The 26,774-nt window shown below is 33.4% G+C and overlaps 1 protein-coding gene across 2 annotated transcripts in view; it reads right to left on the bottom strand.

Moving 5' to 3' along the window:
• Window positions 1-2,565: 2,565 nt before the first annotated feature.
• LOC129941378 (dipeptidase 1) overlaps window positions 2,566-26,774 on the bottom strand; it is a 114,235-nt gene continuing 90,026 nt past the window's right edge. The window contains exons 8-11 of one of the 2 annotated variants that reach the window (XM_056050004.1): window positions 19,305-19,389; window positions 19,108-19,183; window positions 11,866-12,004; window positions 2,566-3,378 (exon numbers count right to left, since the gene is read on the bottom strand). In XM_056050004.1, coding sequence (XP_055905979.1) covers window positions 3,271-3,378; window positions 11,866-12,004; window positions 19,108-19,183; window positions 19,305-19,389 — 408 coding nt within the window. In that variant the 3' untranslated portion in view covers window positions 2,566-3,270. The remainder of the gene's footprint in view (window positions 3,379-11,865; window positions 12,005-19,107; window positions 19,184-19,304; window positions 19,390-26,774) is intronic. The other variant, XM_056050003.1, reaches the window with a different exon arrangement.

The raw sequence follows: 26,774 nt of genomic DNA, 5'->3' as shown, positions 1-26,774 counted from the left end.
TTTATTTGTTTTATGTCTTAAATCGGCGAAATTGCTTGGATTGCTTTGAAACACCAACTAATTTAATATTATTTAAAACGTTTTAAAATTTGGTTTAATAGCGTGAATCAAACTTTAAATGCTTTCTTTAAATGCTGCTTTCCAAAAATTGTTAAAATAAAGTCCAAAATACACATTAAAATACAATTCCCAAAAAACACCACTACACCTAACCAAACTACAATTAACTCAAGACAACCTACAGCCCACCAAAAAAAAACTAAAAGTTTACTATATCTCTTTAAAAAATCTTACTTCAGCCGAGTTCTTGAAAGATTAGAACTGAATAATTTTCGAAATAAACATTTTGTATATACTTTTTTCGAACGGTGAATTTGGTCTTCTTCGTATTGAACATTCGGTACGAAACTTCGTTCACCGTGATTCTCATTAAAAGGAAAAAATCCATGCAGTGTTTTTGATTTGGTATTGAAACGGCGGGATTTTGTGAATAGGAATTCTTTGTTTCGTGATTCTGTAAGATGGCATTTTGTAATTGGTGATTTCGTACTCAACCCAACAAATTGTATTAAATTAAAAAAAAATACCATTTTTAAAATCTAGAACGCATCGTCTGAATTTGTACCATTTATCTTTATTTTTAAACAATTACATACAAAATTGAACCTTTGAATACTTTGAAATGTGACAAACGGAAATTATACTACTTTCAACAATCACGGCCCAAATACAATCTTTATCACAAAAATTGTCCAACTTTTTTATAGAAATTCACATGTAAGTAACTGCATACCGAACATATTTCTAAAAAAAAAAGAATTGAAAATTGTGTCTATACAAAACTAATTTATATAAAACGCTCTAAAGATTTTCGAAAAAAGTTTTTTTTTTTTGATAATTAAATGGTGTTTAAAATGTAGGTTGCACTTGTATATATTCTTAAATCTTTAAATATGCGTGCTATTCTTAAACAGACCCGAACACTTAATGTATTCTTCATATAGTGTTGTGGTTCTACATAAAATGTTTAGCTGTATTCAAGAGCAAAAAGTTAGGGGCCTGCATCTTAGGATGACAAGAGATGCAAACCTACGCAATGCACAGAACGTAAAGAAGAAATAAACCGCACTCGGTTGAGCACGATGCAAAAATATAGAGCTGCCATTTGAATAGGTTGAAGTTGTTAAAAGTTGTTTTGTTTCATTTTCTTTCTAGATGCTTTTGGTGCACTCCATATTCATGTTTCACCTCCAAGGTATTCCGATCCACCTTTTGGTCGCAGGCAAAGGGTACAAGTAGGTACCTACCTACCGCATGCACTCATAAGATTTTTTTCCCTCTTTAACACCGATTCAAGGTCTTAAACAAAAAAAAAATGTTTCACCAATTTTTGCGTGTCACAGAAAAACATCGACATCGCCTTCAAAATTCAAAGACTTCCACTGCAATACGTATATTAATCAACTTCTGAAGTGAAGCGAAATTTTTTTGATAAATTTCGTTTCCATGTTCTTTGTTATTTGCTCAATGCTATTTTAATGTTTTACCCTATTCATCATATTCCACAAATTATACGAACTGAATACTGAACATAGTTTTTGTTGACTTTCTTTTACTTATATGGGCTTAAATGTTTAACTTTAACATTTCTGTCAGGAATAAATTTAAGAGTTGCTAATTAAAACTTGCCACCCTCCTAAGGCCTTATATAAATTCTCGAAAGCTTAACCTTAGATGTATGTATATCTTTCCCCAAAAAAGTTAAAATCATTATATTTTTGATATTAATTGACGGTTCCTGAAAATTGCTGTGGGATAAATGAGTTCTCTTCCCATATCGGAACCCAGCAGGCAGTAAGCATCGTTAGCTCGTGTAGCCGTACCAGTTACTGTTAAAACGAACTCCATATTTTTTTTAGAAAACATTAAATACCCTTAAAATAATTACAGTGAGTAGGCGTGCAATTAATGGAAAAGATATTTACTTACAGGAAATTCTTTTTCTCTTTCATCGAAAGCAAAAGAATCCTTTGCTTCGGTACACTTTTTATGAGTCGACAAATTCATACCCATTCAAGTCCTCAAATGTACATACTTTCGATTTTTCTCCTTATTAACTGTTTTATTTAAAACCTGAAAAGAAAAATAATTCCATAATCATTTTGATCCCCTAAACTTCAGTCTGACAATCTGCTACCCAGTGAACCATAATTGTCAGTATTATTCAAATTCAACTTTTTCCAAGCACTTAAAATCAAATTCAAGTTACCTACCCAAATAATTTTTTAAGTAGATTTGTATATAGTACATAACTCCCTAAGTGAGTATACACAAGAGCATAATTACAGTATTAAGGCTACACAAAGGAAAAAAAGTAAGTAAATTGACATTCAAATAAATTATCTGAAGAAATTCTTATTTCCGTAGAGTACCATTTCACATCTGTTACAAATGTCAAAAGTTGAGTTTTGCTTTTGATTAACTGTTGAATTTTACAGCATAATTTTCTTTCCTGTTTGGGGTTGGGGTGTAGTGAAGATTAAAAGAGCAAATTGAGCAATTGAAAAACGGATTTAAATTATTTCGAATTAATATATTTTCCATGTTTGGTCTTTAATAATTTTTACAATTTTTGAAGTCGTTTTTTTTTTTGTTTTTTAATTATTCAATATAGTTGTTATCCTTTTTTCTTTAAATAACGTCTTTTGATAAATATTTGTTTTTTTTGTTATTTTTAATAATTTATAATTAAAAATTGAATAAAAAATGTATTGCTAAGTTAAACAATCACCCGATATACATTATTTACATAATAATTATTTTTGTTGTATAAGTTAAATACATTCTTGACACAAGTCCTCGATTTGCTATAAATAAATAATTGTGTTAAATTTTTTTCTTTTTACTATTTGAAACTACATACATTTTATTACTCTACAAACTACTAAATAGTAATAGCCGTAGGTATACTTTAAGTTACGTTCCTATTTTTGGTGTGATATTTTACATGCTTTTGGAAAAAAAATAAAAAAAAACTTATTTAATTTTTCTTAACCAGTATATGTCTTTACAAGCGGTGTTCTTCTTTTACAATTCCCTAAAAATAAGAAGATTTGTAATTGTATTTACATTTTTATTTTGTTCCTAATATGACTTTGATTTTTGTTAAATCTTAACCTTAATTCAAAATCTTATACATATTTCTTTTTTGATTTATACAAAGTTGTATATAATACATGTGCGCTCTTAAATCAATCTTAATGTCATCAATCATGTTCTTGGTCCTTGATAACGGCAATAAGATCTGCCCATTATATCTTCAGGTGGAATTGACTGATCTGCAGGTAAGACTTTTTGAAGTTCCATTTGATCTCTTATCTGTGAATAAAAATAAATCACACAATCACACAATTAAAAATGTATTACATGTAATGTGGCAGTGTAATTTGGGAATCTAAATAAATAATGCTTTCTTCTTTTCCCGTAAAGAAAAAAATCAAATACTGTAAGTTAATTTTGCAAACAGTCATGACTGTCTTAACCAATTTGGATAACTGTTTTTATATTTGATTAAATTTATCTCCATACTTGGTAGCAATTCTTGATACCGTTTTTGGTGACGTGAAATGAAGCCAAACAAAATAGCAAAATTTCAAGAACGTCTTATTTCAATTTCCAATAGTTGGTCTTGTTACACTTAAACAAAGTGGAATTAAAAACTAGTTGGTCTTATTTCGCAAAATAATTTGGCCATATTTCAATTTGTCAAATTGTTATTTTTAAAAGTTGGCCTTATTCCACGACACCTTTTTTTTCTTTCAACAATAGTTCTCGATTTACAGAGCATAAAATTACAGGAACAATCTGCAGTTTGTGTTTCAATTTAAATTTTATTTGGAAGAGTAATATGTACAGTACATATTATGTTTCTGTAGTTTATAGAACAAAACAGCTATAACATTTTTTTTGAGAAGGGATTTGTTTAAGTGTTTAAATTGTTTATAATCTTTGAATACTTGGTCGTCGCACCCTAATTAAATTGAGAACTCTCATCTTAATACCATGGAATTCATTCATTTTAAATAAGTCCTTTAAATTATATGGGATACCATTCAATATCTATTTTTGACCACAATATGTCCTAGTTATTTTTAGAAGATGAAACGACAATTTTTTCAGTTTATCAAAACGCAGTTTAAAACTGCGGAGAAAGTTTTTTAGAGCACTTCGAAACCTGCAAACTTTCCGAAGACCCGAATGTGTCGATTCTTCATCGTTCTCAGGAATAAGGAATGTCTTACGCAAATTGTATGGCGTATTTGGATCTACACCTACACCACAACAACTCACACAACAACTGAAGCCACCTGACCATTCACAACGTCGAGTTGGTGCTTGAGGTGGTGGAAGGCGATATTTCGAACAAAATTTTCTTCAGCAACAAAGTACACTTCGCACTCGGAGGGTATGTTAATAACCAAAATTGTCGTATTTGAGATTCTGAAAAGCCTCAAGTAGTTGAAGATAAAATATCACTGTTTGAGACAGTCTTTGGTCCGGAGTTGTGATTGGACCTTACTTTTTGAAAAGGACGATGGAACGCCTGTCATCGTCAATTCGGAGCGTTATGGTCATATGTTATGGCCTGCTGTTAAAGAATACGGCATGGAGAATATGTGGTTTCAACAAGACTGTACCACATGTCACTCAACTCTAGCGAATATGGCTTTGTTACAGGAGACATTTCCTGGTCGTGTAATTTATCGTCGTGGCGATACTAACTGGCCACCAAGATCATGCGATTTGACACTGCTGGACTTTTTATGTGGGGTTACTTGAAAGACCGTGGTTATGCAGATAAACCTTTAATTTTTCAAGTTATATAACTGAGATACCGTGCAATATGTGTCAAAAAGTGGTCGAAAATTACCTCAAAAGAAGCGATGCTTTCGAAAATTTGCTTGGTGGTCATTTAAATGATGTTGTGCTTTGCACATAATGACAACGTTCATGAGTTTTAATAAAAAAGAAATATCTTAAAAAAAAATATTTTATGTGTTTTATATACATAAGTTTATTGTTGAAACCACAAAATGGATAACCCTGTACATTTGTCATCTGATTTGAGAAATGTATGTGATTAAAGCTGTATAGTATCACTCTAATTTGTACCAATATGCGTACTAGGCTTAAACTGTGTTAACGATGTTTTAGAGAGACAAAATTGTTTTAATTTTTTTCTCGACTTGTAAATCCTAACTCCATTTACCTTTATGAAAACGTATTTAATTAAAACAAAAAACCATAAGACGTTTATGGGTTTGGGTGTTGGATCATAAGTTCTTGATTTAATATATAATGTTTGTTTGATTGCGTTTTAATGATCAATATTCTTGATGCAATTAATACAAAACTAATTCATCTTCTGTTACCCGACGTTTCGTTGGCGGAAAATAGCTTCTTCAAGGGATTTTTTCAAATTTATTAGCTGAAGATTTAAAATATATGTTTCAATGTGTGGAACTATTTCTATTGTTATTTTCTTACTTTTGTTACATTTTTTTTTTTTTTTATGAAAAGTTGAATAAATAAATAAATAACACAAATAAAAAGATATATAAACGAACAATTTAAAATAATTTAACAAAAACACAACAAAGTTAAAACTAATATCACAATTTATCACTTCTTATGGCAACACTATGCAGCGAGCATATGTTGTCGATGTCTTCTTTATGTCCATCGTCATATTCATTTTTTGACGTTTAGTTAACACAAAAATCATTTGATTAATAAGTGAAATTAAAATTAATTTTTTTTTATAAATGAACAATCGATTAATGTTTTTAAAAAACCAGTACAAATTTAAAAAGTCTAATAAGCTTCCGCTTATCTCATTTAAAACATCCGACTTTATGTGAATTCAAAACGAAGATCTGTATAAACATACATACGAGCATAATTTTTACCAAAATTAATCAAATAACTTTCTGCTTTCACGCACATGTTTTATCTTTGTGTAATTATTTGATAAAGTCAACGATAATAATGTCTGGAAATACTTGACAAACCACCTACAACACGAAACCACGACGATATCAGAACTTCCTCTTTTAAACATCTTATCATAATCACGAAAACAAACAAAAATTAAGATTTAAATCCAAAAGGACTCGTACACACACATATCCTATTTAAGTGTATAACATGCGGCATTCGTTTCGTTCATATATTTATGACGATGAGTAATGAGGCAAACCTTATGACGAGATTAATCTGCTGTCATTTTGACTTTTTCACAGCATATGTACTGTACGACGGTTGCGTGGCGGCCGGCGCGGCGGCGGGCGGTGTACACTGTATATACGTAGCGGTGAGTGAGTACATTTGAAAAACAGACATCACACAGGCGTTATATGTACACACGGTACGCTCACTATATGCTCGAATCATTTTCCTTTTCGATTTGTCAAGGATTTTCTAATTTTGGTTTTCCTTCAGATTTTCTTTTTTTTTTCTTTGGCCTGGCGCATGGTGTCAGTGTCGTTGGTGGTGATGGTAATGGTGTAGGTTTTCATATATAGACCGAAAATGATAAAATCCACATAAAATGTGCAAAAAGAAAAAGAAACTTTGGAGGAAAATTTCGTGACGAGTAGATAGATGAAGTTATTTCCTAAAACTCACGCCTTGAGAATGAGAACAACCTCAAGTAAAATTAATCATGCCTCTCTCGTTCCTTTTTGTCCCATACACTCACTCTCGTTTGTAAATGGTGCTTGCTGTGATGAATATGGAGGATGGTAATAACAGTGGTGTGAATATAATTTTCTTTTTTTTTCATTTCTTCTTTGATTGATGATGACATTCATATTATCCATATATTTTGCCAAAGGACGTCGAGGAATTTCATCAATTTCCAAAGTCGAAACGCCAGGAGCATAGGATTCTATCGTCGAATATGTCTAAGCCTGAACGGGCGCACGGTGCGGCGCGATGGCAAGAAAAGAAGGTGCCTTCCAGCTTAAGTTATGTACGTGTACGCGTATATGGATGGTTTCATAGCTCTGCCTCATAATCACTTACAACGTACAAACATATCGGTACCTACTTAAGTACTTATAGAAAACCAATTTTATTTCAGTTATTTTTGTAAATTATTATCTACATACTAAACAGCAACAACGACTCTCTGTGTATAACTTCATCGCATGTGGGATTCATGCAAGGACTGCTGAGGACGAAAATATGTATGGCATGTACTGGTAGATATGTATATAAATAATGTGTAGATACGATATCGTGCAACTACACTGCAGCTCTCATATTGATGAGCGGATGGTTTTGTTGAGTGGGCTGAGATAACACCAGGATAGAAGGAAATTTATGTTTAATTCTGCCCGGCAGTTAAGCACAGTTTGCTAACTTTTAAATCAGTAGCATATGCCCTCAGAGCTGTTGTATCTTCGCAGCAATATTTTTCCGGAAAAGTTGATAAAATAATGAATAAGGGTGACTAAACCTCCTATAAGGAGTTAAAAAATAAAACATTACCATGTGGACTTCGTTCATGTTTTAACATGCATTTACTTTGAAATAGTTGGTAAGAAATAAATGTATTTAAAAGACCCATGGCAATATCCAAGTAAGTACGTACGCAAACACACATTTAATAAAATAAATAGGTTATAAAAGGTGGTTAAATTTTGAGGGTCTATGTTGAATTTGAACCATGAAAAGATACACTATCGAGCAAAGCGTTAAAATTACTCAGGCTTATTAAGAAAGTAGGTGTTCGAATCAAAATGCATATCGTGCGCTTTGGAATTTTGTCGGTCAATTAAATCGTCCAAATGAGCGTTTAAAAGCGTTTATAATAAGTGCCCACTCAAGGGAATAATTCTACCCTTATTATGTAGACACTGTGTGAGCACTAGAAAAAGGAGAGAGGGGTTGATAGGAGGTGGCGGTGCACATTGGTTTTGAATTCCTGAATATTGCAATGGCTGGTAAAGAAAGAATGTGGGCAAGGCATTCCGCATTCGCTTAGTACGGCTAAAGAATGAATCTCAGTACTTGTTAGTTGGGCTCGAGGATATATTGATGAGCATTCCTAGAAGCGCGAGTATTACGGTTGAGCTGTTTAAGGGCAGGAATGCAACTTACTATTTCTCTAGAACATAAACCGTTAAAATAACGGTAAAATATAGTGATACAAGAAACATTTCGACGATGTTAAAGCGATGTAAATGATCTTATAATGGTAATTTCATCAACCAATTTAAATGCTCTACGTTCAACATTGTCCAAGAGGCAATGTAAGCTTCAGGAGCACCAGCCTAGATATGGGAGCTCTAGAAAACCAAAACATCTTTCCGCATTTTTGGCAACATCGCGTATGCGATCGTACCACATAGGTGGTTGGTGATACACATACCGAAAATATCGAGATGTTCAGTCTCTTAATAACGGCAAGTGGGTTAATCAAGATTTAACGATACAAGACAGCATTGGGTTTTCGAAGCATTAAATCCCACGCGGTTTTTATTCCCCATTGTATAGTAATTAATGTATAGGTCGGAATTTAATGAGCTTATCATATTGTCGTTGCAGTTCCACATTCGAAGAAGTGGGTGTGAACTTTAAAAAAAAAATATGAAAAGCTAAGAGTACTATCGTCAGCGAAACAATGTATGGGATTAGAATAGAAGTTGCCGACAGGAGATCATTAATAAAAACGAGAAAGAGTGTTGGAGATAGAACAGAGCCATGGGGCATACCAGCATTTATTTTGTGGTAGTCAGACTTGGATACATCTAAAACAACTTGTATTGAACGATTCGAAAGGTAATTACTAATCCAATGAGGGAGGGATTCATAAAAAAAAGAAAGCACGCATTTTCGATGAGAGAGCCTGATGCCAAATCCTATCAAATGTTTTTGAAATATCTAGCGCATTAATCTTACTTTCTCCAAAGCGATGTTAAGATTTGATCCACTGTCGGTGAGATGAACCATGAGATCACCAGTGGACCTATTGCTACGAAAGCCGTATTGGTCATCATTAAGAAGCTTTCGATCTTCGAGATATTTCTTGAGCTGTTAATTAATCAGCGTATCCATGACCTTAGAAAGAAGGGATGTAAGTTCAATCGGTCGGTAATTAGACGGTGAAGAAGATTCGCCTTTTTTGGGAATAGGCCAGACAAATACGGTTTTCCATCCGCTCGGAACAAGACCTGAGGAGTACGACAGATGAAAAAGCTTACGCAGTGGTTTTGGCAGCGTTTAAGAACATCTCTTCAAAACAATAGAGGGGATACCATCCGGACCAGCGGATTTATTTATGGTAAGATCTTTTAGGACTCTCGCCACAGTAAGAGTGCAAAAAAAGATTGGCCCCATAACAGCACTAACGCGCTCGATGACAGGTGAAGTCTTTACCCTTTCTGTTAGCGTTGAATTGGCGGCGAACTGCCTAGCATAGAGATTAGAGCTAACAAATGGAGTGTCATTGACAACGATCGTAGCAACCGAGGAAGAAGAAGAATTCCTAACATTTTTAACAAATGACCAACAATTTTTACTGCCTTTGGGACATTGAAGGATTTTTTGAAGTAATTGTTTGTCTTGTATAAATGTGGTCCGTCGAATATGGGCGTTGCAGGCATTCCTGGCTTGTTTGAACTTTTTCCGGTTTTCCTTCCGGTCAGATGTAAGAAACAAGTCAAGAGTGTTTTCTGTTCGACCTACCACGTCCGATATTGGAGTGAGCTCGTTGACCAGCTGAGTTAAGGTGGTTCAACTCAGCCAAGGTCTCAGCACACACTCCTTCTAGTGTTGTCTGGCCCGAATGTTAAAGCCATGAAGAATTGTGAACATTGGAATCGTCCGTAATAACGAGATGTGACACATTTTCACCTCAGTGGATTCGTCAATAAGCAGAATTTCCATGACGCATTTGGTAAATGATAATGGAAGAGTGATTGCGGTTGATAGGGGGGTGTCATTATCAAACCGTATTTTTTCCACAATGATACCGACCAGGTTACGTTCGCTATCGTGAGATGGTATAAGGAACTTTTGGCAGTATATGGTTTCAACAGGATGGCGACAAATTCAGTGGCCGTGTTATCTTACGTGGTGAAGATGTCAACTGGCCGCCAAAATCATGTGAATTGACACAGTTAAACTTCTTTCGTTGATAAGCCAGCCCAATTCAAGAAGCAAAGGATGAGATAGTTCGGCATATTAACTGCATAGAAACTCATCAGATATTTTGTGAAATACATAATTGAACCATACTAAAAAGAAATGACAATAATTTTCTAAATAATATATATGTGTTATATTAAAAATCAACACCGTGCCTTTAAATTTAACCACCCTTTAGTTTGTATCCTATATATTATACAATAAGGACAACTAGCAATTAAAGAATGCAAAAAATAGTTTTGCATGCTCAAAGTCATTTACTAAAAGCTTTCTAATCTGAACATTTCACACAAATTCCGAACACATGGTATTTTTTTTATTGAAAACGACTAGATTATTAATTTACTCAATATTTACGATATTAACGTTGGTCACATCACATTGTTTGTAACAGGTACAAAATAAATGATTTCTCCCACGCAATTAAGGCACGCACGGTCATTAAGAGTTATGCGATTTATTCCATTCTTCACAGTCCGCATAGTGTTAGGCAGAACAAATGGTAACATTCACGTCATAGCCCGATTATTTTTAAAATTATTTTAGACATGTGCTACGAGTATACTATATGCTGATTAAACCAATATAAAGAAATAATCATAAGAAACCAACAAAAATAAGTCTAAAAAAAAAACAAATATTTGGCAACCATAAAATCAAATGTTTGCAGCCTTAACATTATGAATTTAATTATTATTTCTCAAGAAATTAATTCGAAATCCACTGACGAGGAAATTCACTTGAGTGAGTAATGAGTTTGAGTTGTATTCGAAAACTTTCCTAATTTGATAAGCGGTTTTGGCTGGGTGAGGTGTCCTACTCCTACATAAGTTAATTTAAGCAGGTGGTGTTGTGATATTAGGATAAATAAAATAATAACCCAGCACACAAAAATATGAGCCACACAAATTTAGAATTCTTGACCTTACTTTTCGCAACACTCGTTCTCGTATAATATACGAATTATGGTTGGTAATAAAATTTTGTATTAACTGCAAGAAATTAACCTTTTCGAGAAAAAATAATTGGTGTTAGTGTCGTGTCTCGGTGTTGAAACGAAAGAGGGTTGAACACAGCAGAAAAAATTCCTTTGCCGTTGTTTTGTATAATTTATTATACCTTGTGCCGCCGCCGCCGTTAGAATTGTTTGGCCTATACTAAATCTTTGTGTTGATCATTTTTAATAGCAATACCATTTCATCTTTGTAACTCGAAAACGATGGTTTTTATTTATTAAGGGCTTATATTTAGCTTATTCCAAGGATCCTTGTGTTTTTGATAATAAAGCGTTTACGGCTAAATTGAAAATAATTACCTATGTGGAAAAGATAAATTGACGTGCAATTGCTTTGGTGACATTACGATTGGTGCCGTATTTTTTACATAAATGACACATATGACATAAATATGTATATTTCCTGACTTTGATTCTAATATACTCGTATGTTATAAAAAAAAGACTAATTCTTATCGGTGTATTGAAATCAGTGGTGGAAATTAGGAAAGTAATAATGTACACTCAATCCTATTCGTTTCAATGATAATCATGAATAATATTCTTATAAACTGTTTCGTTATCTGTGTTGGTTTATTTGAACATAACATCAATATGAAAAAATAAGGCAAATTAAGGGGGTTGTAGATATTTACCGTTTCGACTTCCTTAAATACCCTTATAAGGTTCCTTCCAGCTAATTTTGCAATGTCTTCCTCCGTCCATTTATCAGACTCAAGAAGGGCGGCAAATAAATAAGGATACTTCGAAACATCTTCTAGTCCTTTTGGTACTCTAAAAATTATAGGTATTAGAAAAGAAAAAAAAATACAGAATGTATGAATTTTTTACTGTTATGACAAGTTAGTGTGATATAGAAATTATATATTTTTAAATGACATCCCAAAGATAAAATAATGGCCCAATAAAAATATGTTACTACCCTTTAAGTATTAAGTGAGCTACCTAGAATTTTATTTCAGACATAAACTTATATATACTGTCGTAAAACCTATGAGAGTTTGAAAGATGTTCTGGCTTTTGTTTTAAATTTCTTTTTGATAGTCACATTTTTATGTAAATTCGGTCGTGTGTTTGGCTGTGAGTTTTATTTCTTTTTCTCTCATATGAGTTAATTATTTAAATTGATTTCTTAAAGATAGATGTGTTAAAGTCACCGTTAGTTTTGAGCAATAGTAAAATATTAGTTTGTACATTTTTTGTTTTAATTCGTTAAAATCTAGCATGAATACAATGTATAAATGCTTAAAGACTATTTAACATCTAACTTTAATCTAAACTGTTATACAAAATATTATTAATAGTTTCAAATTCTTTAGTGAACTTTTTTTAATTTATTGAATACGAGGGCTATAACTACTATAGTTCGATCTGTTAAAAATTGTATTTACTGGTCTTTTGAGTTTAGTCCACCGACTAAAACTAAAGTCAAGTTGAATAAGAAAGAACTGATGGTGATGATATTGTTCCATTAATTATTAATGCAGCAAAAGAAAATTGTAAATTGTTTGTCAAAGTACTAAGATCAAATGAAAGTGAGATTTTTGAAATAGGAGGAAGATTATTTCCACTAAACTAGTGAAGAGAATAAAGAAAAAAACGCAAAAACTAAATAACCTTCTCTGAATCGCTTCAATTCTAATTTTGTGTATAGATTTATAAGGTCTTCACACCTCATAGGCATATTCCAAAATTACCTACACAAATAAAACAAAAAGTATCTTCCCACCGACTCTTTTTGCAATTTGGATTTTCTTGCCTGCAAAACTCATGGTTTTACACTTGTCAGCATTTAAAAGAAAATTTGTATTGCACAATTCCCTAAATATTTGTATCTATTTTCATCAATAAGATTACAATCTTTATAATCAAGATTATAAATAATAAAATTTATAGTGGCTAAATGCTTATAAAATTAAATAAACTCAATAAGTACTACTAAATTAATTAATAATTTCTACAATGAAAAATAGAAATTTGTAAAAAAAAATGAAAAACTTTATTAAGAATTTAAAGTTTAAATATCTTTATCTAAAAAACATTTTTTAAAAATATTTCTGGAAACATGAAGATTAAAATCAATCCTTTTGTAAATTAAAATCACTTCTCTAATGCAACGCGTTATTGGTTCATTAGGGCCAATATTTTTGCTATGAAGTTGCTCATAAAATTTAAACCAATAGCGTGTAGTTGCAGGTAAATGCTCGCAAGTCAATCCTAAAGATCAACGACCTATAAGTCCATCATCATTCTTTCTTAAGACCTTGGAAACATTGATTGATATAAATTTAAGGACAAGTATTGATACAAGACTTCTGTCTTTGTCTCAACATGCCTACTGTAAAGGTAAATCGGTGGAAACGGCGTCACACAGCTTAATACGCACCTTCGAATATTCCCTCCACCATAGAGAGTTCACTATGGCTGTTTTCCTTGACATCGAAGGTGCTTTCAACAACGTGGACACATCTGGACTAACATCTCTAAACGTAGAGAGTTTGTTTGGGGAGTTAATTTATATAATTCTGACTAGTAGAATAATTAACTCAAAACTGGGCAACTCTTCTTGCAGACGAGTCGTTAGTAGAGGGACACCGCAAGGTGGTGTTTTATCCGCTCTCCTCTGGAACCTAGTGGTGAATGAAATCCTAAATAGTCTGGATGCGGAGGGTTTCAGGGTGAACGCGTATGCGTACGACGTTGTTAAAGCGATTTCAGGAAAGCATATTAACACCTTAAAAGAACTCTTACAAAACGCCTTATACAGCCCAGTACTTTGGGCTGATCGGTGGGCACTGGGTGTTAACCCACATAAAACCGATTTAGTCTTATTTTCGAAGAGATACAAAATTCCATTTGTCAACCTTCCCTATATTAAAGAAATCCAATACAAAATTCTCAGACAATGCTAAATACCTGGGTCTTATTTTAGATAAAAAACTAATTTGAAAACGCAATGTACAAGAAATGGTCAAAGAAGCTACTGTAGCTCTATTTTTTTGCAAAAAAGCTATTGGTAATAAATGGGGTTTACAACCCAGAACCACGCATTAGCCATACACATCGGTAATTAGACCGATTTTAATGTACGGTGTGGCAGTATGGTGGACTGATTGAGAGAAAGCTATAAACCGTGACAAATTAAATAAAGTCCAACGTTCAGCTTGCCCATGTATAAGCGGATCGCTTCGCACGACCCTATCTGCGGCACTGGCCACCTTACTCTACCTAACATCTCTTGTCATATAGCAAACAAATAGCTGCAAGATCTGCTATTCTTCTCAAAGCTTCGTCTCGAGTCAATCCATTTTCATACAGATGGTTCAAAAACAAAAGGTGGTAGGTGGAGGTGTGTACTCTGAACGACAGAAATCAAATAATATTTACCTTTGCTGCTTCTACTCTGAACGTCGAACTTGTCGAGATGTAGAAGCTAAGTAAGGTCAATGAGAATTCAATTCAATTCGAGAATTTTCTCCAGATGAGCCCTGAAACTAAAGGATGTTCTTAGCCCTCTACCTTCCCAGAATTATCACCCATTGCCACATAAACTAGGCATACCAGCCTACGTTTATGTCACCAACTTCCATCCCACCTCTCACGTTGTAATGGCGAAAAAGCTAGCAGCGCTCCTATCTCCTATGCTCTTTTTCACTCTAGGTAACTTAGCTGAATTGCTGTTACCGAATCCCAATCTTTTCCTTACATATCAGAATGATGATTTCCAATCAACTGACTCCTCACCCTATCTCTTCCTCCCCAGGAGGTGGCTCTCATCTTTATTGGGCTGGATCTAAGGTGTTAAACGACCCGTGCCGATGATCAGCTTGGCTGGGGGTCCAATACAAAAATAGCCCAGTATCTAACGGAGTATCCGGATACCTGGCGACCTCCGGATTAACTAGCCTTAATGCTAATCTTTGTGCAGTCCGCCTGCTCTTTTCTTCGCATCTGCTGGGACCTCTGCTTTTGGTAGCAACGAGAATATGAATACTAATTTCAATAGTGGCAGGGTTGTTAAAAATGGTCCTACCACTACTAATAAGAGTACATCCAGAAATGTAGAGGGGAAACTCTCAAAAAGCCTTTATAGACAAAGGCGGCAAGCGGCGGAAGTCCTAAAGACCTCTGGTGCATCACGGGGGCTGAAAGGACACCTCATCAAACCGCTAGCGTCGAATGGGCTCTCTACGTCTAAAAGAGAAAGGTCTCTTGAGGGGGCCCTACCGACACCAAAACGGCCTCGGGTGTACAACACCAGCACTCCAGTCAATCCCATCAAGAAACAATCCAGTTTCAGTGACGTCACGAAGGGCAAAGTCGTGGTTGCGGTCATTGACAGGAGCGATGATAATGGCACAATATCGGCTGATCGTTGGCAGTTGGTCAAGGTTCAGCTTTCGGTTGGCTTTTTTAGCATTTTGAGGGAGCTACCAGGATCACTTCCTTCCATAAGCGATGGGGGTTGGCATCAAGGCCATGTCAAACTCATGGTTTGTGGCGAACAGAAGTCTTGTGACTTATACAAGCTAGCTGTAAGCCGCTTAGGTGAAGTTCGGCCAGGTGCGAAGCTCGAGGTTGTCGCTATGGAAGTCTCTCATTCCGCCTTCCCAATCATTGTAGCGTGTTCCACGCGGAACCTATGTGCGATAAAGGAAGTCTTGTCCTGGCTTAAAGAAAACGTGATATAAATATCTGGTATCCGTATTTTCTCAGATAGCCAGGCCGCTATCTAAAATCTCTGGACTCTGTCTCTATAAACTCTATAACAGTCCATAACTGTCGATCATCTCTAATGGAGATAGCACAACAGTTTAATATTCACCTTTGCTGGGCCATAGAGACATTCCAGGTAAATGTAAGGCAGATAAACTCGCCAGGAATGCTACAGTACAGCCCATCCTACCACGTTTGGCACGTACTGGCATACCAATCGCTACTTGTAAATTTTGCTAATGCAAGACGCTGTGAGGAGGGCAGGCACAGGTGGAACAACATCACCATGTGTCAAGTCACAACAACCATCTGGCCAACACTGGATTTAAAAAGTTCAAGGTGCTTGCTCTCTCTAAACAGATCGCATATAAGCTCGATAATAAGTGTCATAACCGGACACTGTCTAATAGAAAAGCACGCCACGAGACTAGGCGTATTCTCAAATTTTTGCAGAAGCTGTATGGACGAGGAAGAGGAAGAAACAGTTCTTCATCTTCCCTGCACATGCCCTGCTCTGGCTCAAAAACGCAAGAATTACCTACGAGAATTCTTCTTTAACGATCTAAACGATCTAAATCATATTAGCATAATAAACCTTCCACGTTTCGTAAAGGACTCAAACTGCTTCTATTGAGCTTAGGAGGAAGCCTCAAGATTTATGTGGTATTACAATGGGCCATTAAACTGGCCTAAGTGTGTCCTATGTCCTATGTGCGTTAACATAATGAACATAACCGAAAACTAAGCCCGTCGATCATAAAGAGATTGCATACCAAACAACAAACATCTACTATAATAAGAAGGCCTTGCAATCCTCTAGTTGAGTTTACACAATGCTTGTCTTGTAAAATACTTCTCAACTTTTTTAATTCTGTCTATTGAATTATTTTAATAAGGGTTCCAAACAATGTTAAAATAGAACTAACCTTATCAGAGAATTGTAAAGACATATTAAAGAATATGAATCTGAGAATTCTTTCGTTTTTCTTTTTAGAAAACCCAGCTTATGATTCGAAAGTTTTGTGTCTAAGATAACTCCAAGATTTTTCTTCTTAGTAACACGTCTTAAATTTTTGTTAAATTTTTGTTGTTAATGTTATAATAAAACTCTTTGGCATTAGAATTTCGGAAACACTACAAAACTTGACGTTTCAAAACATTTAACAGTAGGTGATTTTGCTTGCAAGCCTATATAGATACAATATACCATCTATCTTTTACAAATAACAAGAACAATAATGGACCCAAATGGCTAACTTGCGGAACACCAGATGGGACCGAAACAAATTTTGGAAGCTTGAACTCTACCAACTTAATATTATTAAAGCCATTTTAATAGATATAGATTGAATGCTTAGAAAAGTAAGTTTATTTAATAAGATTTGGTGGTTGATTCTTATCAAATGCCTTTGCAAAATCTATACAAATAATATCTGTTTGAAGACAGTTCTCCATATTTGTTATGATGTATTTACTTATTAAAGCCAAGTTTGTTGTCGTTGATTTCAATGCTTCAAACTTATGTTTGAAATACTGAAATATGATTCTGAAATTACTCAGTTGACCTATTACAGACTACCTTTTCAAATACATTCAGAATACCAGACCTTTAACAAATAATATTAAATCTTCTTGTAGACGAAGACAGTTATTAGCATATGTAAGGACGAACGAATTTTCAAAACCAAGTAAGTTATAAATAAAATATAAAAGATTGTGGCTAGATGGCTGTTTTGGGAACACCAGAGTTCACTGTAAACGGACTCTATTTTCTATTTTTAACACATGATGACATATAAATTAAGAAATTGACGAAACACAACTTGTCAAACGATTTACGAAAACCAATAAAAACACAATCGAAAAATTACTTTGAACTGCTGCAAAATGTAAAACATTCTGGAACCTGGCCTTTTTTCTCTTTCCAGTTTATTGTTAAAAAAACGCCAAATTATGTAAAATTGATTTCTAGAGTTTTAAAACCCAAATAGTCATTTTTATATTCTGTTGAGTCGATTAATGAAAATTATCCAAACAGAATTAATTCAGAAAGCATTCAAGTTAGTAGGTTATGTACGAAATTCAGAGCGAATGAGAGAAATGAAACAAGTCAAGTTGGAATTACAGGACAAAAGAAAGTAATGAACATTTAAATATGAAGGTAAATGTCGGTATGCGTGATCATAATTTGAAAGAGATATCCAACAATATAAATAAAATGCAGTTTTCAATTTGTCAATTTTAAAAGGACAATCCAACTCAACTTTTTCAAAATCTATTGTATTGAAGTTTTAACAAGCAATTTTATATTCAGAAATATACATATAAATCTTCAGATATTAGTATTTGAACCATTATGAAGGTTTTTTTTTAAATCGAGTGACTAACAAAAATATTCGTTCAAAAAGTTAAAAGTTGTGCATCAACATGACAACCGCCTTTGAATTCTTTTATTCTTTGTACTTTATTTTATTTTTCTTCTGTTTAAAGAAAAATCTTTTTAATTCAGTTTCTTCAGTGGAAAACTAGTGCATATACTCAAACTAAACTATTATCAATTTCAAACTCACAGCAAAAGAACACAAAACACAACAAAACTCATTTTCAAAAAGTCTCAGTTACAAGAGCTCTTTCAAGTTTACAAAGCTCTTTTTTTTATAACAAAAAAATAACAACAAAAATACAATACTTAAAAAATTCTTTAAAAAATACTTTTTAAAAGTTTGCACCACAAGCACAACAAATGCTATTTCTGGCCCTGATTCGAGTGCTGTCCTGGTTTGTATCTATTTATTTATGTGTGTGGATGGTAGTTTTCGCTATTTATTCCTATCTGGTTGTGAGCATTAATTAAACTTGAAACCAAAAAATATATGTACATATATATAAAACAAACATCGTGAGCAAAAGGACACTGGTTTTTGCCCAGCATGCATCCCTTGTGACGTATAATTGTTTGTTTCTTCTTCCTAGAATGCCTGCTTTTGAATTGTCTTACAAATTGTTGTGTAACTTTTGTTGTTTACTTTTAGACATACATAAGTATATTTATATTTTTTTATACATAAATACAAAATAAAAAGCAACAAAAATAGAAGCCAGACGCTTTTGAGCAAAAGAGAAAGTTTTGTTCATTAAATTGTTTATTGCAAAACACTTACAAATTTACACCGTCATATCCGGCACCAATGCCCACATGGTCGATGCCTGCTACATCTCGTATATGGTTTATGTGAGCTTTAAAAAAAAAGTTAAATTTTATATATTTTTTAGCAAAAAGAATGAGTGAAATTTATGGATTTTCATATGGCAAAACATAGGTGGGGTAGGGTTTAGGGTTAAGGGTATATTTACTCACCAACGACATCAAGTAGACTAGCCTTTTCAGAACAGCTAACAAAATGGGGATAAAATGCTACCATTACTAATCCTCCATTTATTGCCTGTCAAAGAGGGTAAAATTGTTACTTTTTTGCTAAAGGATTAAAGTTTAAAACGTGTATGCAAAAAGTCCAAGTTACTTAGTTTATCCATGGCATAAAGTATAAACTGTTTGAAAAAATACTTGTAACGTGTAATCCTTTTATGCCAAAATATAAACCTAATGTAAGGTATATTTTAGGGTATTAAAGCATTTTTAATAATGCATGATGTAGCTATGATATAATTACGTACATTAATAATTTGTACCACATTATTTAGTTCAAGGTTATTTATTTATTGATACAAAATTAGATACTATGGAATAAAATAAGATAATTTCACAATAATTATTTAAAGTTTCTGGGTATTTAAATTTGCAATTAAATTAACTCTTTTATTTAGTAGCCTTCGTTCATAACGTTAAACCGATTTGCTTGATGAAAATCATTTCAGTGAGAAACTTTTAAGTACTTACTTACTTACTCAAGGTGGCACTACAGTCCTGTGTGAACTAGTCCCTAGCTAGATGTCTCTAGTTTCGCGCTCCAAGTTGGGTGAGGTCACCTTCCACTTGTGCGCGCCACCTGATCCGCGGTCTTCCTCTGCTGCGCTGTCCTGTGGGTGTGAATTCGAAGACTTTTCGGGCCGGAGCATTGGTTTTTATGCGCTCTACGTGACTCAGCCATCTTAGTCGTTGGACTTTTACCCTTCTGGCTGAGTCTACGTCGCTGTACAGCCCGTACAGCTCGTTGTTCCATCTTCTCCTCCACTCCCCTTCGAAGCATACAGGGCCGTAGATCACAGGAAGAACTTTTCTCTCGAAACTACTCAAGGTGATTTCATCCGCTTTTGTCATATTCCATGCTTCTGCACCGAGTAGCAGGACGGGGATGATAAGGGTCTTATATAGCAACACTTTGGTTCCTCGAGAGAGGACTTTACCATTCAATTGTTTTCTTAGCCCAAAGAAACAGCGGTTAAGAAGAGTTATTCTGCGTTTGATCTCAGCGCTGGTGGTGTCGTAGGTCCTTTCTTGACGAAAGCATGTACTTTTTTTTTGCCCTCTAACCGGTAAACCCATTTTTGCCGCCTTTGCCTCAAAAGCCCCATTGACATCACGCTGAGTTCTTCCGATTATGTCAATGTCATCAGCATATGCTAGTAATTGGACAGACTTTTGAAAGGTAGTGCCTCTAGTGTTGACGTGTGAGCTCTGCACTATTCTTTCAAGTACGATGTTAAAAAAGTCACATGACAGCACATCACCTTGTCTTAAACCTTTTTTGACATCGAAAGGTTCTGTTAAGTTGTTTCCAATTTCGATGAAAAGATAGTGGGTATCGAATGGAAGCGCTGAAATCAAACGGAGAATAACTCTTTCTAATCGCTGCTTTCTTATACGGATGGCATATTGAGTAGTAGAGTATTCTCTCGAGCATCTTAAGTCACCATATAGAAGACACTCATCATTCCGATTCTAATTTACGAAGCTGAGGCTTGGCCCTTGTCAAAGAAGGGTAATTGTTGTTGTTGGTTGGAGAAGAAAATACAACGACCTGTACGGGCTGTACAGTGACACTGACCCGGTTAAAAGAATTAAAATTTAACGACAGATGGCTGGGTAATGTAGAGCAAGTGGACATCAACGCTCCAGACCAAAAATTCTTCAAATCCAATCCTAAATGAACTGCGCTGCTTTCTAGAGGAAGACCGTGACTCAGGGACCGAGCTGGCTGGAGACACTTGTTAGTTGATGCCCAGCTCTGTCCCCGACTCTGGCTCCACCTTAAGTAAGTCAGTAAGTGTAAACCTAACTTCCATGCAATAGAATTAAAAAAAGAGGAAGGAAAGCGACCCACACTGATTACTTTCCATTCGCGCCCGTCTGTCAATTTGTCTAAAACTTTAATAAAATATTTATAATAATATTTGTGTGCGATAAATAAATTTGAAGTCAATATCTTTCTTTGTTCGATGCGTCCCTAGATTTTAAGTCGAAAACCAATTTTTAACCAAACAAGAGGCACGCAAGGCGGCGCTGTATAGAAGGACGATTGCTGGTCACGAGCTCTATGAACAGAAGAGGAAATAGGTACACCGACTTCGCAGAAGGAAAAATAGAGAGCATGAGAAGCATGCGGTCCCAGATATTCAGAAATTTAAAAGTTTAATGAGCAGGTGAAACGAAATTCACAAGTACATAAACCTCGAACCAAAGGCTGCAAAGAGGAAAGAAGAAACATCATAGTGAAACCGCGGTCAATGCAAAGATTATGGAAAGACCACTTCTTCAGACTGTATAACGGTGAAGACGAACCGAATTCTATAGTCAGGCAAGATGATCCATTCAATATAAACGACAAGCCAACAATGCCGTCTTACCGACTTAGACGAAGTTAAGATTGCCGTATCTTCATATGTTAAAGTCTAACAAAGTCAATGCATCAGATGGCTTGAATACCATCATTTTTAAAGGAGCTGGAGATAAATTGCATAGGAGCATCCACCAACTCATCTGTAAGATATGGTCGTAAAAAAGCACGCCCTATGTATGGAACCTCATTATTCTTTGCCTTATACTGAAACTAGGAAACCCTCTAAACTACACCAACTATCAGTCTACTTTACATCGCTTACAAAATCGTCTTTGTCGTAATATATGAACGAAAAATATTATGTTAAGTAAAATGGTTTGTGTATTTGAATGAACGTATCGAATACACACCATTTTTTGTCGGTAAGCCAGTTTCATCCCAAGACACAACTCATCCTAGGAAAACTCATCCCGAAAATGAAAAAAAAAATGTAGCATACTTAACGGAAACAATTGTTTGTGTATTCAACTAGTTCATTCAAAGCTTTTTCCTTTGGATAGCTTTATTTTAATTTCATATTAGAAGAACCAGGATGGAAAATAAATTATCTGAAGATAAGAAAGAGAAAGAACATGTATGTTTAAATTGTTAAGCGATCGCCTATTGATTGTGTAGTTAGGTAGGTGTCTAAAACGGATAAAGAATAGTTCATTGGCATGCTCCGCTTAACGATAGATACATAAGGACATGTTTATGATGATAATAAAGTAAGGTTTTATTAATATGTATAAGGCACTTACTACAATCCAATCACATTCCTTCGTTTCTACAAGTTTCCAGTGCAAACATGGAGTTATTACCTTCTGTTAATTTTTTTTGTTAAAGTTTTAAAAAAAGACATGCATTCGAACTGGTACAAGAAATAGCTATTCATTTGTTGTTTACAGTCAGGCTCTTGTGCATTTTGAATTTTAGTTACGAAGTGACACGTAAGCAGTAGTTTTAGAGGTCGTACGTAACACCTATATAGGCATAATGTATATACGTTGAACAAGTGATTCTAATAGAAAATACGTACATATACCTTTTCTGGCCCGTTTCTTTAACTTCCACTAAGTATTTATTCTTTTATATAGGCGAAGGCAAGTAAAATATGTGTCAAACAACCTTATTCGTAAAGAGTAATATTTTAAAATTATGTATAGAAAGGTACCAACATAATATTTCTTGATAGACACTTTAAAATAGATTGTTGATTAAACATAACATATTCGTTAATTCGATGCACTGGCGCTACACGGTCATCGTTGGTATTTAAAATAGTAATAAATATTTATAAAAATACATAAATATGTACCTAATGCATTAATCTGGATAAAAGATAGGAATGTAATTAAAATTTTGTCAAAAATAATGCGCTCTTTCGGGTTCATGCAAATTAGAGGGGCTTACATTTAATACAAGTAAAATTATTTAAAAATATAACTAATTTAGGATTTAAATTTTACCTGAAAAATAAGTTTTTCTTCAAAAATTTAAATGGAATTTTATAAATAAAAAAACCGTTGATTTTTCGAAAATCGTTTGACCATTTTTTTTTTTAATTTAATTTTATATGTATAAAATTTTTCAATTTTGTTCTAAAAACATTTTTTGGTATGCAGTTGTTTACTGGTTGTAAATATACGCTCTACATTTGAATTTCGTAAACAAATGTTGAACCGTTTTTGAGATATAGAATTTAAAAAAAAATCAATATTTTTAAAAAAATCTAAACAGAAAAAAATTGTACTTGTTATAATCAAATATTGTTAAGGCAATATAAGAGCTTGTTCAGAAAAAAATTATTGAAATCGGTTCAAAAGTTGCCGAGAAAATTAAAAAACTAAAAAAAGGTTCTTTGAGCGGTACCTCTCCGGAGCAATACAAAAATATTTTTTTGTTACTAAAAGAAGCCGAGTTAAAAAAATAAAATTTTAGGGAAAATTTAAAAAAAATGTACAGGTTTCTTCAAAAATGAATTTTCGTTGTTTGACCAAAAAAATTGTATAGGGGTTTCTGTTAGTTTTGATCTTAAAAACGCCTTGAATCTGCTCAAAACCTTAACTTCCAAGTTTGAACTCAATAAACCCAATTATTCAGGCTGTAGGAGAGTAAACCGAAAAACAGGACAAACCGGGCGGAATCGAGGAATCTACTTTTTTTGACTACTCTAGTATCTTAATATATTGTTTGATTAAAATCTCGAGTTACGAATGCACAACTTGCCTACTTATATGTCGCAAGTAAAAAAATATGTTATTATTATTTGTATAACCAAATAAATTAGAAGTCGACTGGTTTTTGATTATGGACGACGAAAAATGGTATCCTGAACGTACGAACATAAGTTATAAGCTGTTATAGAAAAATCGCGTTTTTCTCGACTTTTACTATTCCAATTTCGAGTAAGTCAAGACAGCAAAGCAGTCTAAACAAAATACACTAAATCAACATTTTTAGAAATCCAAATGAAAATAAAACACTTATCTTAAAAATATTTAAATTTTGTCACTAAATTTCTTCAATTTCTTTTTTTAAGAATAAGCTTACCTAAAAATGGCACCGTTTTGCAAGAACACCCCTTATTATAAAAAAGGTTGCTAAGAGCCAAACATTTTCAAGACCGTTTCTTCGATGCAAGATTCTGATTCAATTACAACTTAATAGATTTTTTGAGAATGATTTTGGAACATTTCAATAAATGGAATCTTTCCGACTTCTAAAGTCCGCAAAGACTCTATCTTCTCAAATATTTACCCTCATAATCAACCATTCATTTTGTTGACTTTATTTGATGTTTTGTCATATATTTGATCAAGATCTATATTTCGAACCCAATCTTATTTTTAAACATTTTACATTACACTAGATTTTTCTATTTGTATTTAATTTAAAGATTTAAATATTTAAATATAACTGAATTTCGTTATTCGAAAAGACAAGAGATCTAATTTTATAAAATTCATTGCATATCATGGGGCTTATGTGATTTTGTTTGTTTCGCTTCAGTTTCAGTCCGCTCGTTGTCGTGTTTAGTTCGTCAAATTAATTTTCGTGTTCGGTCAGGTTCTGCAATCGCTCCGCAAAAAATTAATATATAAATTATTCGAGCAGGTTTTGAAGTTAAAAAGTGTTAATATCTTAAAGTTTAATAATGAAATGTTTTAAATATAGTGAATTAAAGTGTATTTTAGTAATTTTTGGTTGCAAATTTATGTCGTGCGAGTGCGATGGTGTCGTCGTGCGTCGCGTCGTCGCGTTCGGCTTAAAGTTACAGGTAGTTTATAAAAAACAAAACGACGTCGGTTAAATTTGAATTTTTGAAATGAAATATTAATGAATATCATCAGATTTTGTGTAATTGGTGCGGATTCCTGTTCAGTTGATGAAATAGTGGATAGGCGTTTTTGCTGTTAAGGAAATGTGTGTTTTTTTCAGGAAAGTGTTTTTCTTTTAGTGTTTATTCAGAGTTTTCTTCAACAAAACAAAATTACAAATTTCAAGATACAGGTATGTCTCATATTATGAAATAATCTTTGAAAAGTTTGAATAAAATTTGTATTTTCCTTTTGTTTCAGGTAATTTTTCAACTAAATCATGAATTAAATTCGAAAATGTATTTTTAAATGGAATGCAGTTTTTCATTATTAAACCTCAGTCATACGGAATCTGAACCACAGAGTCTTATAATCACCAACGATTTTTTATAATTGATGTATTGCATACACAAGTTTCAACATCTTTTGATATAAAGTTCACAAATTAATGTAAGAATATTTTTGTACCATTGATAATTTCACATTATTTGTGTAGCTCAGGGTTTGTGTATTTACATAAACCCTAATCTAATGTAATTGTTTGTTATACACTCATAAATTAGTTCAAAAATACGATTATGTATGGTTCATGTAAAATTCAAAATTATACACAATGTTTCGCTAAATATCATATCATATATTTGTATAGTTATGAATTTGCTTATAACTTTTTTTAACAGAGTGTCAGTTTCGATTTTAAAGCTTAATATTAATTAAATTTGATAGAAAATGAAGCGCATAAAAAAAATAAAATTAAAACATTTAACCCACACTGAAAGCTTCCCAGCTGTTTCAGTCTGTTGACTTTTCTAAAACCTAAACAAAATAATAATAACAATATTTTGTGTACAATAGAATAATTTAAAGTCAATATTTTTCTTTGTTCTCAAGATATATATGTACTTGAGTCGAAAACCATTTTCTATCAGTGTTTTTACAGTTTTTTTGGTTTTCGTTTTTTGTAAAAAAGTTGTCAATTGAATTTTTTTAAAAACAATATTTTGCATATGATGAAATAAGTTTGAGTTCGATATTTGGTTTTGTTGAAGAGATTTTTAGTTAAAAACCATTTTTTACCAATTTAAGTAACATTTCTCGAAAGTTTTAATTCTTATATAAAAAACTAATTATTTATCTAAGACAATTATCTTATTTTAACAACAAAATTAAGCAGAGAAGCAAATAATTTTGAATTCAAATCCTTGATTTATACATTTTCTATCAAGAAACGAACATCAATTTTATATTAATATTAATTTGTATGAAAAAACTGTAGGATTTTTGTTTAAATTTTATTGAATGATATAAATTAGATTAATTAGTAGTCTACGAACAAACCCCCTTCTTGAAGTTGTTATTTTATGTCAAATCTGCAATTGTTAAAATAACTTTTTTTATAGAATCTCAATTTCCAGATATTTTCTTACCATTTCTTCTTAAAAATTGTCAATTTTCTGAGTTTTAGTTAGTTTTTATTGCTGAAGTTAATTTTAACATTTAATTTTTACAAACCGAGAGAGGGGGAGAGGTGTTCCAACTAGGGGCCCTCTCCTTATCCAGTCAGCTGCGGAGGAATTCTCGAGATGGAATGTGGCGTCTACAGTTCCAGTAAGGCTGAACTACTTAGTGAACACCTTAGGGCTTCTACGACTTATGTGGAGCCCAGGCCTATAAGGAGAGGTTATATCCCGCCCCCTTCCTTGGATTTATACTAAGGATCTAGCCCTGCAG

Source organism: Eupeodes corollae, chromosome 1 (genome assembly GCF_945859685.1).
Source record: "Eupeodes corollae chromosome 1, idEupCoro1.1, whole genome shotgun sequence".
NCBI classification, from domain to species: domain Eukaryota; kingdom Metazoa; phylum Arthropoda; class Insecta; order Diptera; family Syrphidae; genus Eupeodes; species Eupeodes corollae.
The sequence above is the reverse complement of the archived record's forward strand: the minus strand, read 5'-3'. Positions and strand labels throughout refer to the sequence as shown.